The sequence below is a fragment of the Ursus maritimus genome, unplaced genomic scaffold (assembly GCF_017311325.1).
Source record: "Ursus maritimus isolate PB19 unplaced genomic scaffold, ASM1731132v1 scaffold_7, whole genome shotgun sequence".
Lineage (NCBI taxonomy): Eukaryota > Metazoa > Chordata > Mammalia > Carnivora > Ursidae > Ursus > Ursus maritimus.
In genome coordinates this window covers 75,355,248-75,372,506 of record NW_024426885.1, presented here as the reverse complement: position 1 = coordinate 75,372,506, position 17,259 = coordinate 75,355,248, and the positions used below count along the sequence as shown (strand labels likewise).

Below are 17,259 nucleotides of genomic sequence, written 5' to 3'. Positions count from 1 at the left end.
TGACTCTTGATTTAGGCTCATGTCATGAGTTGTGGGATTGGATAGAGCTCTGTTTTGGCCTCCCCAGCTCAGCGGGGGAGTCTGCTTCTTTCCCTCTGTCCCTGCCCCCACTCACACACACTATCTCTCTCTCGCAAATAAATAGATAAATCTTTGAAAAAGAAAGAAATACGAGTATTTTAAGATGTTGTGCTTGTTTATACTCATTTAGTACAGTGTGTTAAAATTTCTATGTGTAGTTCTGTTTTACCTAGAAGATTCTCAGGTCTGGAGAGCAAAAACTGGTTAGCTCAATAATCAGTATAGACTTGGTGTTCAAAACACATGCCTTGAATAGAATTGAATGTGTACTCTTAATTTCAAAGTAGTTTCTACCTCTGACAGTTTACTTAAAAAAGCAGATAAAGCACCCATGTCATATGCACCATCTCTACTGGTGTGTTCAAATCTATGAAATTTTGCCTATCACATTTCCTAAAATGCAATAAATCAGTTTCAAAGACACTTTAACACCCTCGAGAAAAGGAGCTTCGAGTGAAAGGTCATTGCTTTCATGTTAACATTATTATTTTTCAAGACCTTATAGTCACGAAAGACTTTATACGGCCTGTCACAGTTGAAGGTGAAAAATGTTATGACTGCCATTCACCTTTTATTAAATAAACAGCATTACACAAATACTATTTATATTAGCAATGTGAAACAGAACTCCTAAATCGCTTATAAAATTCAGGTCTTTTTCTATTTTCTTGTTTTTCTAAAATGGCTTGTTTAATATTTCTTTTATTTTTGTAGAATACATTTCAGTTGCTGACTAATGGTGGGAGCTCACTCAAAAGTAAACAAACTAAGACTTCATCATTTGACTGTTAAGAGAATAATTAATATTTATAAAGCACTCAAATTATTTATAGAAAGCATTTTATATAGGTGCTATTATTTCTATATGGTACTTTTCATACATTAACGTAATAACATTAAGGAAAATTTACCTCACTTCCGCTATAATAGTGTTTTCATTGAAAACCCTCTCTTTTGGAAGGTAACGTGGGATATCTCAAAAGAGGTAAAATTCTGGATAACAAAGACTGCATTAAGTATGTTCTAAATGAGGTATTAATATTTTAGCTTACCAAAATTAACACATTCAAAGTAAATATTATGTCACCCATTGACCTAGAGTTTGCTAACAAAATAGTCATATATGAATAAAATGGAAAATGCATAAGGATAAAACATAACCCAACTCAACTAAGCTTACACTGTCCTAAATAAAGAACCCAAATGATACTGACTCTAAATGAACAGAACTCTTTGCACATCTATTTATTATTTGTGCGAGATAACATGGCGAATAGCAAACTCTGAATCCCAGCAACATAGAAAGCATCTGCTTAACTGTCTGTGCTCAGTAATAATTACTTGACGTGTGCGTGTCCTTGCGGGCACACATGAAATGCCTGGGAGGGGACAGAGTGGACTCGGTCCAAATGTGCTGCCCAGGAAGTGTGTCCTGTGTGAGTGTGCAAGGTTCTCTTCCCTAAGCTTCCAAGTATCCATCAACGTCCTTTACTTACAGGGGTGTCTGCATCTTCGGCATAAACGGTTGTGATGGGTGTGCCCTTCACAGCGTCCGGAGCCACCATCCCCTTGTAGATCCGCTTACTAAATACGGGCGGGTAATCATTCATATCCTGGAAAACACAATTAAGAGTTTAGAGCTTCTGGTGACAGCAGGTTGGGGACACAGTTACGAGACTGGCTCTATCTCTTCCTGTCACACAACCCATTTGCCACTGTCAGCCTTCCATCCTCTCAATCCCATTATTCTCCCTGCGGAGTGGAGCCCCGGAGGAAGCTGGCAGAGCTCCCATACAGTATTCATGTGCGCATAGCAACTGGAGGCCATGCCCCTCGAGCACAGGTTCCGAAATTATGCTTTTTGGAGAGGGAAGGGATGCTCGAAACTTTCCCAGAAGATACGTCCAGTGATATGAGGTGGTTTTGAACTTTGAAAACAGGGATGGGTAATTTGTATAAAAAGTACCATTCATGAGACAGGTGTCAAAGATGGTGGCTTCTTTGTTTGCTGTGTTGTTCCTTTTAAAAAAAAAGCTCTTTAAGTTTCTTTCGCAACTGAAAATTCTTGATATACTTAGCAGAATGGGATGATTAGTACATTTCAAATGCAAAGTACGAAGCAGCCTTTGATGCCATCTTATGTTTTTACAAACATAAAATGATTAAAGAATGTTTTCCCTATAGCACACTACAAGAATGATGCCTAGAATTAGATGTTCCCATAGACAGAAAACAATGGTGACTTACTGCAGGAGGTTTTCAAGTTAATTTAGAGGCATTTATTTTTACAACTCAGTGATATAAGTGCATTGTTATTCACGTAGTTTCACTCAAATATTTCTCAAGTTCCTCCCACTTCTGTGACTCAGTGCTAGGCACTGGGGCTACTGCGGTCACTGAGGAAAACGATGGCCCTGACTTCATGTCACTTACCTGCCATCTGACAGGTAAAGATACTGATTCTGTGGATAGTACTGACTTTGCCTAAATTAATCTAGTTATTTGGCACAGCCAAATTAATAAATCTGGTCCCTCGAGAGCAAGACCATTTCCCCCCAACCATTTTGTGTTTTATAGAGGACTGCATGTCATTTTTTTTTCCTCAAAAATAATGGTTATTAACATGGCTGATTTATATTTCGTAAATTTACTTATTTTAAAGTCATTACTACACCCTGCATTGTTTTGGGTGCTTTGGGTCAGACATATTTGAGCCTAAAGCTGAATCTGTTAATTATCTTACCCTTCAGGTCATCTTTTTCTCACTTGCTATTAAAAACAAAAGAAGAAAATTATTCTACATAGGCTTTAATATTTGCTCTGATACAACAATTTCCCTGTACAATATAAATTGGAAACCCACTAATTAACTGATTATAAACGCCTCTTTTTGCAAAGAGGTCAGGCTAATTATCTGTTAGAGTCAAACAGCACTTGCTTTTATGGTCACAATAGAGCTGGCTTCTGAGTTGTAAGTATGAGAAAACCTGCAGACTTTAATGAAAAATAAGAAATCTTTAACTGTAAGCAAAACTCAAAACTAGGGGGCGCCTGGGTGGCACAGCGGTTAAGCGTCTGCCTTCAGCTCAGGGCGTGATCCCAGCGTTCCTCCGCTATGAGCCTGCTTCTTCCTCTCCCACTCCCTCTGCTTGTGCTCCCTCTCTCGCTGGCTGTCTCTATCTCTGTCGAATAAATAAATAAAATCTTTAAAAAAAAAACCTCAAAACTAAAAAAATACCATTTCCTGTGTTTTGACATATCGTCTTCATAACCTTCCATGAACAAAAAAATTTAAAAAAAGTTTCCTTTATAAATTATGACCTTTAGAATCTTAACAAGCACAAGAACCTGAAAGCCCCGTTCTTGGTAATGATGGTGGTGGAGGGTATTGATCTTGAGGTTCCTGGCAGGGAGTAAACGTATAAAACATTTGCATGCACGCTTTCTCCTGTTCTTGTCAAGAGCACCGATTAATTTAATGAGTGAATTTTGTAACTAAAGGGGTGGAAATCTTTTTGCACCCCTAAGTGGTAACTTCAGAAGGTCAGAAAAGAAGGAGCCCAACACTGTAATTTTTCTGTACACGAGTTTCCCAAGGTCACATAAACTAAATAAGTTCCTACAAATTTTCGTCTTCTGTTTTTTTTTTTTTCATCTCAAAGGACACTTACAGCCTTAATGGTACAAGATACTTTTGGATAATTTGATTCTTCAGGGGGGAAAAAAAGGCATGTGATTTTCTAGTTGTCATATAGTTGCTAACAGTCTGAGTGCAGTGCCCCCCCCCCCCTTATTTCCTGACAAAGTATTCACTAGGTTCACCTTCTAACCGCATGCATAGTGGATGTTTTTTATACTCTGGCCTCACAAACTGATTAGACACAAACATAAGTAAAAACTGAAGGCTCACAGGACTATTTCTTCTCCTCCTTTCCTTTGCTTTCCACTGGCAGGACCAAGAATAAATCCGTGCAGCTACTGTGGCAGCCTTCTCTTTGTAGTACATTGTACACATTTTGGGGTTGCAATCTTTTATCGTAGCTAAGATGTTCTTGCACAATGCATGATTTCAGAGGAGAAAATGTATTGAAATGAGACGCCAACAAGCATAATCAATAGCTCATTATATTTACGCTCCAGGGGTGTCTGAAGAAAAATGGACATATCTGCTTGTGTGCAAATGCTCTGTTACGCGGCAAAGAAGCTGCACCCTCCGAAACAGACGCTTTTCTGTTGCCCGCTTTTCACTAGAGGGCAGTATTGGCAAAAAGAAGCATATCCTCTTCTGTCTTATTAACAATTTTATCATGAAGACCTGTAATAGTTTGCTTTCTGGGGTTATAATTTTTGTTGGTCTGAAAAAAATTACTGTTCATGTTTCTAGAGAGTGTTCTGGATGTTAGCATGGTTCTCATCTAGGACAACACTATGCTCTTCTCAGAAAAAACAATGAACCAGTCAATTCATCATTTGTTTCCATATCTCAAGCAAATAAGACTATACCTGAAGGGACAGTGAGCTAGAAAGAAGAAAATATGAGTTCCATTGATTTATTTTCTAAATTAAAGCCTAACTTAATCACAGAAACCATTTCTACTTCGGCAGACGGAGGCAGGGATCTAAGGAACCTTTGTAAACTAGCATCCCAGGGAGATGGGCACTTGTGGGGAGACTGCAAATTAATGGCAGGTTTCCACAAAAAGTAGAGAAAGAGATGACAAGAACTTTGATTTTCCGGAATCAGGGGTAAGAATTGTTCTTGATAAGAGACATTTTCCAGACAGAAGAGAACTAGATGTTTGTACTCCTATCATCTTTTTTAAAAGGTTGGAAATACAGTGAATGCCAGCGCTCATCCTCCGCGCGCGCGTGCTCGGCCAGGGACATGGAGGGGGCGCTGGTGGCTGGGGGGGTGCTCCCTCTGCTTGGTGCTGTCCACCTACAACTGTTTGCTGCCCGTCCTCCAAAATGCCTTGAGGCTTGAGAAGCCGATGCCCGTCTATCTTGGCACAAGATGCAGTTGACTTCTCGGTCCGTTCCCTTCCAGGCGCCTTCCAGGCGCTGTCCCGGCTGCTGTTTGTCCTGCTGGCTGCCTTCTGCTGTTCCTTCCCTCCTGCGAGTTCTACTTCTCTTTTTGTCTTGTGTGACTCTGCTCCCTTCTCTCTCTTCTCCCTCTGTGCAGAGGATCAAAACAGGCCCTATCTCCAGCCAAACAAATCTTTTTTCTGTTTTGCATCGGGTTCTCCTAAACACAACTCATAAACTTCCTCAACTTTTTTTTTTCTTCTTTTGCATCAAAACCTGCACTGGAAGTTTCTTTCTTAGAGGTGTGAGTTTGTTTTTGCTTTGGTTTGGTTTGATTTCCGAGGATGTAGTTATTCTGGGTTCTTGAGGGGCTGCATATGCCTCATGCAGGGGCGATCAAAGCTCTGCTTTGCTACACTAGCAAAATGTACACAGGGGCGCTCAGTCTCGCGCATACTGACGGAGGACCCCCCTTGCCCCCGGCCCGGGCATCAGGCAGTGCATGAGATGGTGGGGGTCTTGTTACTACCAAGAAAGGCACAGTTTCTGCTGGTACCAAGCTGACAGGTAGGAGTAGAAAGCAAAAATTAAATACATAATGCGGAGTGTGATGAATTTTATGAAAGAAGTACAAGATGTAATGAGATCGCGTAGTAAGGAGTTGAACTAAATTTCACACAGGACGCCTCTCTGTTACTTTAGCAATGGCCCCATCCCTCACGCCGTCTGGCAGGTGGCACCTTCCTTCAGTGAGGTCGCTGGCTGCAGGAGGAGCACAGAGCTGGGCAGCATTGACCAACCCACAGCTGTAATACCTAATTCCATTCCCATCTGGTTTCCCAGTTTGGGAATGGTAACGTGGGGAGAAGGGAGCTGAAGCGCTCTTGGGTTGTTTTCCAAGCCAGGAGGCTACGGGCCATTTAAAGAATACGTGCTTATCCTGAGCTAGAATCTTTGAGCGGTTTCCTTCTTACTTTTTCCATCGTGCACCAGGATTCTGTATGTGACTGCTTTGTGTTTACTGTGCATCAGGCATCATGCCAAGTCTCTTAAATTGATCATCTCATTGCAGTATGTTAGCTATTTTATTTCTATTTTAATTATAAAGAAATCGAAGCTTAGAGAGGTCAGCTTGCTCGTGGTAATCCAGCTAATAAAGGGCAGACCCACGACCTCACGCTGGCACGTCACACCCTACAGGAGACATTCTGATAGGCGGACGTGAGGAGAAAGGGAACTGGCTGAGTTGTCAGAAGATTAAATATCAGATATTATATAAGATGATTTGAGTAGGACTCTCATTAAACAAATCCACACATAACTTTTTAAAGATCTCTGTCCAAAAATACTTTACAGTTTAAAAATTCTTCCGAGTAGCTATTATACTTTTATCTTGGCAACCTGGTAAGCTTCTAAATGTTGCATAATGCTAATCTATTTCTCTGAAGATAATTTTCATCATTATTTATAAAGCTTGGTTTTTGTTTGTTTGTTTTGGGTTAAGAAAAGAGACTTATATCAGTTGAATTTGTACATTTATTTATTTTTAAAAGATTTTATTTATTTATTTGACAGAGATAGAGACAGCCAGCGAGAGAGGGAACACAAGCAGGGGGAGTGGGAGAGGAAGAAGCAGGCTCATAGCGGAGAAGCCTGATGTGGGGCTTGATCCCAGAACGCCGGGATCACCCCCTGAGCCGAAGGCAGGTGCCCCTGAATTTGTACATTTAAAACAACAATTGACTCAATATTTAACCCTACAGTTATTTTCACTAAAACTTAAGAAAGTGTTCCTCAAATTTCATTCTTTGGAAAACTAATCCTAACGGAAGCTTTATAAACAAAAAGAATCCCATAATTCCACTATGGAAAATGTGGGAAATCACTTCTTATTTTCTTGAGATTCACAATGTACACAAGCATGTTAAGGACTTTCATATGAAGGTGCGCAGTGGAGACATCTGTTTACTTCTGTGTGTCACACCATTTCTCAAGTCCATTTGTCTATGAAATTCTTTGTCTATGAGACACCCCTTATCATCTCGAGGAGCTCGTGCTCTGTGAAATATATCCTAAGGGGCCCTGAAAATACTGCAATATTGAAGGCACACACTGTGACTGTTTGGAATATTGACTTTGGTGAATTAAAGATTTCAGAGCATATATTGAGAATTCTGCTGCATCGAGAGTGCCCCCCGTCTGTGGCAGCCCTGTCATCCGGTAGCACTGGGACAGGTGCCAAGGATGGTGGTATTTGCCATCGACAGGGCTTATCAGCATCTCCTGCCCCCACTGGGAGGCAGTTCAGTTTTGGAGACTTCTGGCAAATGGGAGAATGAGACAGTCGCTGAGGAGAAAAAAATGTAATTGTGTTGGCAAAGTAAGGCACTTTCCTGGGACTCCCAGAAACCAGTCGGTGATATTTGAGGAGCCATGACAGAGACCCACAGAAATGTGAATTATTACTGCTAACTCTGGGGAGATACCTTTTTATTTGTTTCCTCTAGTTTGGTTGTTTAGAGGAAATATGTTACATCTTAGTTGTAAAACTCTAGAATAGCAGAAAATGCAGATACTTTAAGAAACGATCTGACTCTACCCCATGGCATGCTCTTCCTGATATATTCATATTCTTTAAATTTGCCAGTGAATAAATTAGAAAGAACACAGCAATAAGAATATGACGATGCAGAATAGAATAAAGGGGAATATTTGAAGGCCATAGTCCAAAGTATTTTCTCCAGTTTACCCAATCCTCAGGGAAATGTCAGCAAGTCGTAAAAAATAATGATCACTTGATTAGCCCATACTCCCCCTGGCTGGCTCATTGAAATCCTCTCTTATTCCATTTTCTTCCTCCAGAGAAAAGGAAGGAGGATGCTATAAATCTTGAACTGTCCAGACTCCTCTGACCAAAGGAAATCCAGGACTCTGCTAATAACAGTCACCATGGAACATCAGCGGTGTGTCACCCCTGTCAGGTGTCCATGGTATGACAAGTGCTGCCTTGGTACCAGGCATTGAGCTTCTATCTAGAAAAGCTATCCTCATTCCTTTTTTTTTTTTTTATGGATTTTGCAATTTATTGAAGTCACTGTTTCCAGAATAAATCATATGGAGTTCTTTCCCTTAGTAAACTTCTTTTTTTTTTTTAATTAATAATGATTTTTTATTATATTATGTTAGTCACCATACAGTACATCCCCGGTTTTCGATGTAAGGCTCGATGATTCATTAGTTGTGTATAACACCCAGTGCACCATGCAATATGTGCCCTCCTTACTACCCATCACCGGTCTATCCCATTCCCCCACCCCCCTCCCCTCTGTAGCCCTCAGTTTGTTTCTCATAGTCCATAGTCTCTCATGTTTCATTCCCCCTTCTGATTAGAAAAGCTATCCTCATTCCTATATTCTATGGGGATAGGGACATTTGTCTTCCTGCTGGGAAGAAAACACCTCTGAAAGATGGAAACTAGCACCATCTTCAAGCCTCACTAAATTTCTCAACTGCCTCGGTCCTCGTGGATATTATCTTACTTCTGGCTCTTCCATCTCTCCCAGCCTACGCCCGCACCTGCACCTGTAATACAGGCAAATGCAGCTGGGGAGCAAAGCCTCCTTCTTTCATGGAAGGATCTCCCTCATCTTTGTGTACTGCAGTCATTCCACCCGAGGTTGCATTAAGCAGAAGGACTTAGGTCCTCTGCTTATCTTAAACAATCCTTCACAAGGCTGCCCAGCATCGCAGAGCCATTTACATATTTCGACTTTTCTGACTGGTCTTTCGCTTTTGGCTTACCGTAGAAGACAGACCTTTTCTTTCTGTGTATTTTCTATATTATATCACAACTCTGTTTGTAAGAACAGGTTTTTCTCTGGATTATGTTTTAAACTGTATAGAATTTTATTTTTATTTTTCAGAGATTTACTCATATCCTCTAATTTACTATTATATATTCAGTTATTCAGTATATCCAATAAATGTACAGTGAAGATGGCCTTGTGTATCAGTGTTCTGCAAAAACATTGCAACAAAAATACATATTATGTATTTGATCATCATTGGTTTTGTTCTGGATCACTAAGAAAGCATTCTGCATGTATCTGTGATAAAATTCTTTCTTTCTACTGCAGAAATATCTTTCTTTGCAAATATCACTTCCGTTTTCCCATTCTCACTCCAATTAGAAATAAGTTTGATGGACTAGATATTAAGCGTTTGATCTTTTTTTTCTTCTTCTTTACAAAAGAAAATTATGTTTCTTCTCATTTTCAAAGAGAGATCTTCAAGATACTTTCCCTGTGGTGACTGTTTTGGGTAGAAATATCTCTTAGCAAATACTCTGCAATTATGTTATCAGCAAAACAGCTTGTCATACTGCAAGTAAACAGAACAATGACAGAAAATCTGCATGCTTGGAAAGACCTACATTGGTGAGGAAATGGGAATTGTGTTTCATTCTTCCCTTCAAAACAAACAAGCATGATATTTTTATAGGCCCCAATATTAGGTAATAGTTTTAAAGCTCTTCTTTGGGATAATCCTACCCCGAGTGACCAGAAGAAAGAAAAGCAAGTGTCAGCCTGCATTTGGGGAAATGTTCTGCAAATTTTATTATGCTTTCATCATCTTGAAAAAAGAAAGTGGCATTGAAAATGTCTAGAATTGGGACACCTGGGTGGCTGGTTTAAGTGGGCAAGTCTTAGTTTCAGCTCAAGTCATGATCTCAAGGTTGTGAGATCAAGGCCTGCAGTAGGCTCCACACTCCGTGCAGAGTCTGCTTGAGATTCCTTACCTCTCCCTACCCTGTGCTCCTACCCCCATGCACACTGGCGTGCTCTCTCTCAAATAAATAAATAAATAAACAAACAAATAAATAAATAAATATCTTTAAGAAAAAGAAAAAAATGTCTAGAGTTGAATGCTGGTTAATTAAGTTTTGTCTTAAATTCACAATAAATCAGAAATAATTCAGTATAGGTCAGGAAGACCTGACCAATAAAACTGCTTGACTTCTCTAAATAAGATAAAGCCACTGATACAGGAAAAATTAGATCAACAATTCCGTTCTAAAGAAGGAATGAGTCCGTCGATGAGCAAATCCTTTTCACACACCAATGTGGTAGCCTCAAGTGACACCCATATGTTAAAATAAAGGGGTGACCAGGGATCATGAAATGCAGTTTAAGAAACTTCAGTCCCACATAGAGAACAAGACTTATTTAGAGCACATCTTGCTTGATTAGATGATATTTTTGGACCCAATCTTACTCCAATGACTTCTATTAAAAAAAAAAAAAAATCCAAACAAATCAGTGTACACTGAACCCAGAGCAGCCAACTCAGAGTCTGTAATGGTTTGGAACTTTTCATTATGAGCCACAGCCCTCCTGAGAGACAAGGCTCTCCCATCTGAGTATCCATCTGTGGGTCTGGGAAGAATGTGCAGAAGGTAATTAGTAGCAAGTCTTTTCTTCCTTATTGTCCAAACAGCCAATAAATGACCTTTTTTTTCTATTTTAAATGGGTTTTTTTGTTTTGTTTTTTGTTTTGTTTGTTTGTTTTTGAGGTCAAACCCACCAAACCATAGAGGTAGGCAAGTGCAGATCAGGGTAAGATGGCCTAACCTGTTCACGCGGTCCTGAGCCATTTCGCCATATTGTCAGTTCACTGAGGTCAGTCTCATCTTAGCCTTCCTCATTTCTTTACCTGCTGAGATATCTTCATAGCCAAAACGTTATCATGTCCCTAAAGTGCTTTTGGAAACAGATTTCTAAATTTCTAAATGTTACAGCACAGTAGTGTGGCAAAATCATATTTCAAAATATGAATTAAAGCCCCTCAGGCCATCTGTGATTGTTCTTTCTCCAACTCACTAGAACGTCATTGTCTTGGGAAAGAGACACACAAACTGAAATTCAGGTGACTCAAGGAAAGATTCTAGCAGCTCAAATTTCTATTCCCAAAGAGGACTTAATGCTGAATAAAACTTTAACTCCCTGAAATAACATAATTTCTTAGGCCAGAGAGACACACAATGGGAGAAGTAGGTAAAAAGCCGTTGTGGATGCCTGGGAAAGAAGGAAGTCAGACCCTGAAAAAACTCTCGATGCAGCTTTCAGGCATTTGAGAATGGAAGGGATGTTTGTGTCCCAAGGTAGTTTAGGGGAGACAGCAGGACCCCAGGGAAGAAATATCACATGTGCACTGGCAGATAAGCTAGGTAAGGTGTAAAGAAGATGTGTGGAATAATTTCTGTGTCTCTCTCTGATTGCAGGATTACCCATAAAACAACAACAAAACAAAACAAAACACTAAAACCCAGACCCAAAGATGTTATAGTCAAGAACATTAGAGCAGTTACCTACAATGATAAATAATGTCATGTTAATTATATACTGGTGCAGTCTCTAACAGTCTTCTGTGTATTCATACCAGCATTTTATTGTCTAAGAAAACCAGTAGTATGTATTAGTTATTTATCAGTTAAATGATCAAACATAATTTCAAAAAAGTGATTATTTCTGATTCCACCATTTCCATACTGCCATAACCTCCAAAAATGAACACAGTAAAAAACAAAACAAAACAACGAAACACACACACAAAAAAAAAAACCCAATGAGCATAGTAGAAACATTGCCTACGACCTGTGTACCTTATGAGCTTGTATACATCTAGCCCTCTCTTGACAGCACGTTTCAAGAATTAGAGTCAACCCCAGTACCTAACTTCCTTTCATTCTAAGCAAAAATCCATCCTCAGAAAACATTTGTGACGCCTTCCCCACGAGAAAAGGGTTCCTTTGGAAGGAGCAGAGGAATCTGACAGTTTAGGACACAGCTCAGATGACCTTTCCATACACTAACATTTGAGAACTGATAAATCTCTCCTCATGTCTTCTTTTAAAGACTTCTTAAAAATCACTCGAATCCCAAAAGGTCGAAGATTCCAAGCTCTTTCAGGCAAGCACTTGGCACAGGTTATTACAATGAATGAGATAAATCTGGCACAGCCAACAAAGGCCTCACAGAACTTGAATGTGGCTGAGCCAGAACCTGACCCCAGTTCCATCTGATTCCAAAGCTTATTTCATTCCACAATCTCAGGGCCTTAGAACTCTTACCTTTTCTGTAATCTTCTCTTTTTAAATTGAAGGGTTTGGATGAAGTCATTATCCCTGGTGCTGTAAAATTTGGACTAAACTATAGTCTGGAGAAACTGGGACTAGTTTAAAATCCCAGAGCTATGGGAACATTTGGGCAGCCACAGTGGTTAAATTCTTATTTAGTGTTTCACTCAAATGTATCTTTCATACTTCAACAACATGGTTATTTCTCAAGTCTTACACATTTCAGACTCTATGTTCTAGGTCTGGTGTTACTATGTTTTTATGAGTCGCTGCCCCTAGATATTTAGCATGGTACAGACTCAGAAGAGAGTATGGAGTTGGCCACCAAGAGTCATCTGTGCTCCTTACCTTTACTATCACCGTGACCGTAGCAATACCAGGTGGCATTGTTCCATAAATATCGAAGGCCTCCACGAGAAACGTGATGCTTGCTTCCTGCTCCGGAAATGACTCATAGTCCAAACTCCTTAAAAGGGAGAGTTCTCCTGTAAATGGATGTAGTGCAAAAAAGTGCTTTACTTCTGGGCTTCGGATCCGGTAAGACACATTTGCTCCAAGGTCAACATCTTTGGCCTGTAACAAGTGAAGCAGAAGGATGGTCGTATCAGAGGTGTTACCAAACCAGAGCTGTGCAAGGCTGATGGAGGTCATGGGTCAGTAGCTAGGACAGCATTAACTTAATGACGACCGCAAGGCATGTTTCGGAGACTAGCGTGTTTTTAAGTAATTTACCAAAAAGAGGAAGGAAAGAGAGAAACAGAGACCCACGACATTTTGTCTTTATTTTTATCTTACATTTATTTTCCCTGAGAAATCACTAACTAAAAGAATCATACCACAGTAAAGAAATGAATCTTGTCATAACCTATTGTGTATTATTTCCTGCTAATTCTATAACCTTGAAAAATAGTATTTTAAATAAAAATAAAGTTTTATTGAGTGTTTTTCACAAGCATGATAGATAATTAAAGGAGTATAAGGAACACAAGAACATTTAACTAATAATTTCTCCTTACAAGGAGCCTATAATACATTTCTAGACATCATTGAACTATACTCTCTTCGTTTATTAACCTTTATTGAGTAGTTATTATGCACAAGAAGCACAAGATGAACCAAGACACCAATCCTGCCCTCCAGGTTAATGTCTCAAAAAGACAAATGAAGAAGACACAAATACCAAAATAGAAGGAAAACAGGGACATGGCGGCTGAAAGGTGTTCAGAATTGGGGGTGACATGTTCTAGCTGCAGGTCTCCCAGGATGATGAGGGCTGACCGGCCAATGCAGCTCTAGTGGAGGAAATGGAATGGGATTGGGGGGATGGGGAGATGAGCTGTGTTAGGACGTGCACACAGGAACCCATGCACCTGCTACGTGAACTTTTGTCTTGGCTTCCTCCAGTCAGTTACTGACATCACAACCAGAAGACATTGGGAAAGCACAGATTTTATGACGTCATTTTCCTATCTAAAATCCTTCTTGTTTTCTCATTCTCCTGAATGTGACAAGAAGGATCCATACAATTCCTAGTCCTGTAGCTCTTCCTTGTCTCCTCTCCTCCAGGATTTTGAGCAGGTTCATTCCAGTGCCTTGAATAACATTTCTCCCTCTTTGCTAGAATAATTCCTCCTTGCTCCTCAGGTCACAGTGTAGAAAGCAACCATCTAAATCTCAAGACCAGATTTCTAAACTCTCCAGATTAGTTTGAGTTCCACCTGTCATCTCTGAGGTCCCTCTCTCGGAGAACCTCTATTGCAATTATGGATTTACTTGCCTGTTTGCCACACCAGACTGAGAACCCCATGAAGGCAGGAAATCTGGTCCACGTTGGAATCCCCAAAGTCTAAGAGGAGCTGGCGTACAATAAACACTGGAAATATGTGTGTTGAATAAATAGATGAATAAGTGAACAGATGAACAGGAGAATAAATGGAGAAATATGGACCTTTCCTTGGTTGGCACCTGCCTTTTTTAGATTTATTAATGTTTTTGCTTAAATATTGAGTTGAATCATGAAAAAAAACAGAAGTTCTTGAAATCCAGGCTAACAGAGTTCAAGTTGTGGATGACAGGTCAAGAAAGTACTAGAATCTTTTTTTCCCCAAAAAATTATACTTCATAGACCATCTGTGTCAGAATTAAAAGGGGTTGTTGCTTAAAATGCAGATTTCTGAGCTTAATCTACTGAATCAGAATGTCCAGAGTTTCTGGTAATATTGTAGCTGAGGAATGAAATAGGGCTCGGATGTGGGGACACCGTTTAAAAGGAGAGTCAGACCTCTGGAAGGATGCCAATTGTTCACTGAAAGTGAAAAAATAATGGGTTCAGCAATATCCTCTTTCTGTAAAATATATGGAAAATCTCTACCTGTGTGTTTATGTGTGTGTGCATATACATGTATATATGAATATATACACACAAACATACGTATATATGTACACACCTGGATAATGCACATTTACATATATGTAAATATGGAATATTTATTCAAATATATACATATATAGTTATGTATGCATATATCTGCAAAATGCATATATACATATATGGAAATATGGAAATATTTATTTGAATATATACATGCATAGATATATATGCACACACCTGCATACATGCATATTTACATATATACAAATATGAAAATATTTTATTTCATATCGTGTGAGCACAAAGATAAATGTCACAGAATACACTTACAAATTTAACACTGAGCACTCTGGAGGTACAAAGTGGGGGATTACTAAATTTTTCTTTATAGACTATTGTTATCGTCAATTTTTACAATAAATATATAGCATTGATTTTGTGAATTAAAAAGAATTATTAAGATGTGTTAATTGATTTCTTGGAAACGTACCTTTTCTCCTCTTAATTGTTGGTATATTCCTAAAGTAGGGTTGTTACATAAAACACAATATGCAAAATTTGAAAGATACTTCTATTAAAACTTTACTCATTGTTATCTGAAATTAGAATTTAACTGGGTGTGTTGTTTTTGTATTTGCTAAATCTGCAACCTACACAAACGGCAGATCTTCTAAGGTTGAATTCAGGAACTGTCTGCTTCCCCCACATACCTCTATCTGCAGGAAGGTGGTCCCAGCCGGCAGGTTCTCTTCCACGACGACAGTATACGTTGAATTGGTGAACACAGGACTGTTATCATCAATATCCAAAACTTTGATGGCCAGTGTGAGCGTCGAGTGACGGGGATGCACCGCTCCGTCGGTGGCCACAACCACAAGCTCGTAGTAGTCCCTGACCTCTCTGTTAAGCTTCACTGCTGTGTAAATGCTCCCATTGGATGTGATGCGAAAGAGGTTATTGAAGCTGCCCAAACTGTAGTGCACTTGGCCATTTATTCCAGCATCAGGGTCCGTTGCCTGAATAGAAATGGAAACAAAGGAATTCACATAGTATGTTTTATCCTGCTTTTTTCACCTTACATTTTGCTATGGTGTGCTGCTAGAAGGGGATAGTTGACAAATCATGGCATATTTTCAACTGAATATTCTTTTTTCTCTAGGGAGAAAACTAAAAAGGATAATGACAATGTAATGCAAAAGTCTAGAACTTGAAAAGAAATATACTGTGGTTGAATTATTCTTCATTCAAAATGACCATGACATACACTGATAATATCACTAGCAATAACAATATTATATTATGACAGAAAACTCACATTACAGGAATACTGGATTTTTCCTGTACTATCATTTCTTTAATGATTTTGAATTCTAAATCAGGAAAACACATTTAGTTTTTAATTAATTTAACATAATGCACTAGATGACAACTTAAGATGCTATAGTATTTTTTGTTCAAGCACTTTCTATATTCATTTTCCTATATATTTTTTCAGGCACTATATATCTCATTTAATCCTCACCATGCTCTTTTTTTTTTTTAAGGCTTTATTTTTATTTATTTGAGAGAGAGCAGGAGTGCACAAGCAAGGGAGGGGCAAAGAGACAAGGAGAAGCAGACTCACCCCTGAGCAGGGAGCCCAGTGTGGGACTTGATCCCAGGACCCCAGAATCATGACCTGAGCCAAAGGCAGATGTTTAACCAACTGAGCCACCCAGGTGGCTAATCCTCACCGTGTTCTTATGAATAAATATAACTGTTCCCATTTTGCAAATGAGAGAATGGTGTCTTAGGGAATTTAAAGCTCTTGCTTAGAGTTACATTAGAAATAAATATACAGTACGGTACAGTTCTTGGTACATATAAAACTACTTAATAAATATTTGTGGAGCTAATGAATGTTGAAATAAATAAATGCATGAAACTGACATTTAAAACTAAATCTGCTCCCAAACCCAAATGGGAATAAAAGTATTGTAAATGTAAAGCGCCTGCAAAGGGCTCTTTAATATTAGAATACAATCTCCAAATGATAATTAAGAATTACTGATATTATGATAACATATTAACTAAAAATTTTAAGTCACATAAAAATCACTTTGCATCAAATAAAATGCGTAAATTTTGAGTGAATATTCTTCCAACAGAGTGTAGTGAGAATTAATCTTATCCAAACTCAATTGTGATATAAATGATGACTGTCACTCTCAACTATTACGCATTTTGTGTTCAATAATGTTACTGTTTTTCAAAGAAACTGGAATAAATATTAGAAGCCGTGAAATGTGTTATAATTCTGTCCTAAACTGTTGCTAAGGAAAGGAAGGCAGACACTTGACTCCGTTATGAGCTGTGGACACAATAAAATCATTTAATAGCCACAAAGCCTGGAATGCAATAGGATGGATTTTAATAGCACAAATGCAGATGTATATCCAATTTTATAAATTCTGGCAAAGCATGTTGGGGGCATTGCTGAATGTTTATGTCTTGTTTGAAATGGTAAAGTCCAATATGTGAGAGTCATGTTTGCAAATGTGCTCGTTCTCTGTGTCATAATGCCAGATGGTCCAGCGAGATTTGCCCCTTTGACTCATCAAAACACAAATAAAGGTTGAAACCTGAGAACAGGTGAAAAAGGCACTGC

General features: G+C 38.9%; 1 protein-coding gene across 15 annotated transcripts in view; it reads right to left on the bottom strand.

Moving 5' to 3' along the window:
- Positions 1-17,259, bottom strand: part of PCDH15 (protocadherin related 15) — a 768,547-nt gene that overhangs the window by 194,214 nt on the left and 557,074 nt on the right. For all 15 annotated transcript variants that reach the window (XM_040624601.1, XM_040624600.1, XM_040624598.1 and 12 more), the window contains 3 exons: positions 15,323-15,628; positions 12,590-12,814; positions 1,578-1,694 (listed from right to left, as the gene is read on the bottom strand). In XM_040624601.1, coding sequence (XP_040480535.1) covers positions 1,578-1,694; positions 12,590-12,814; positions 15,323-15,628 — 648 coding nt within the window. The remainder of the gene's footprint in view (positions 1-1,577; positions 1,695-12,589; positions 12,815-15,322; positions 15,629-17,259) is intronic.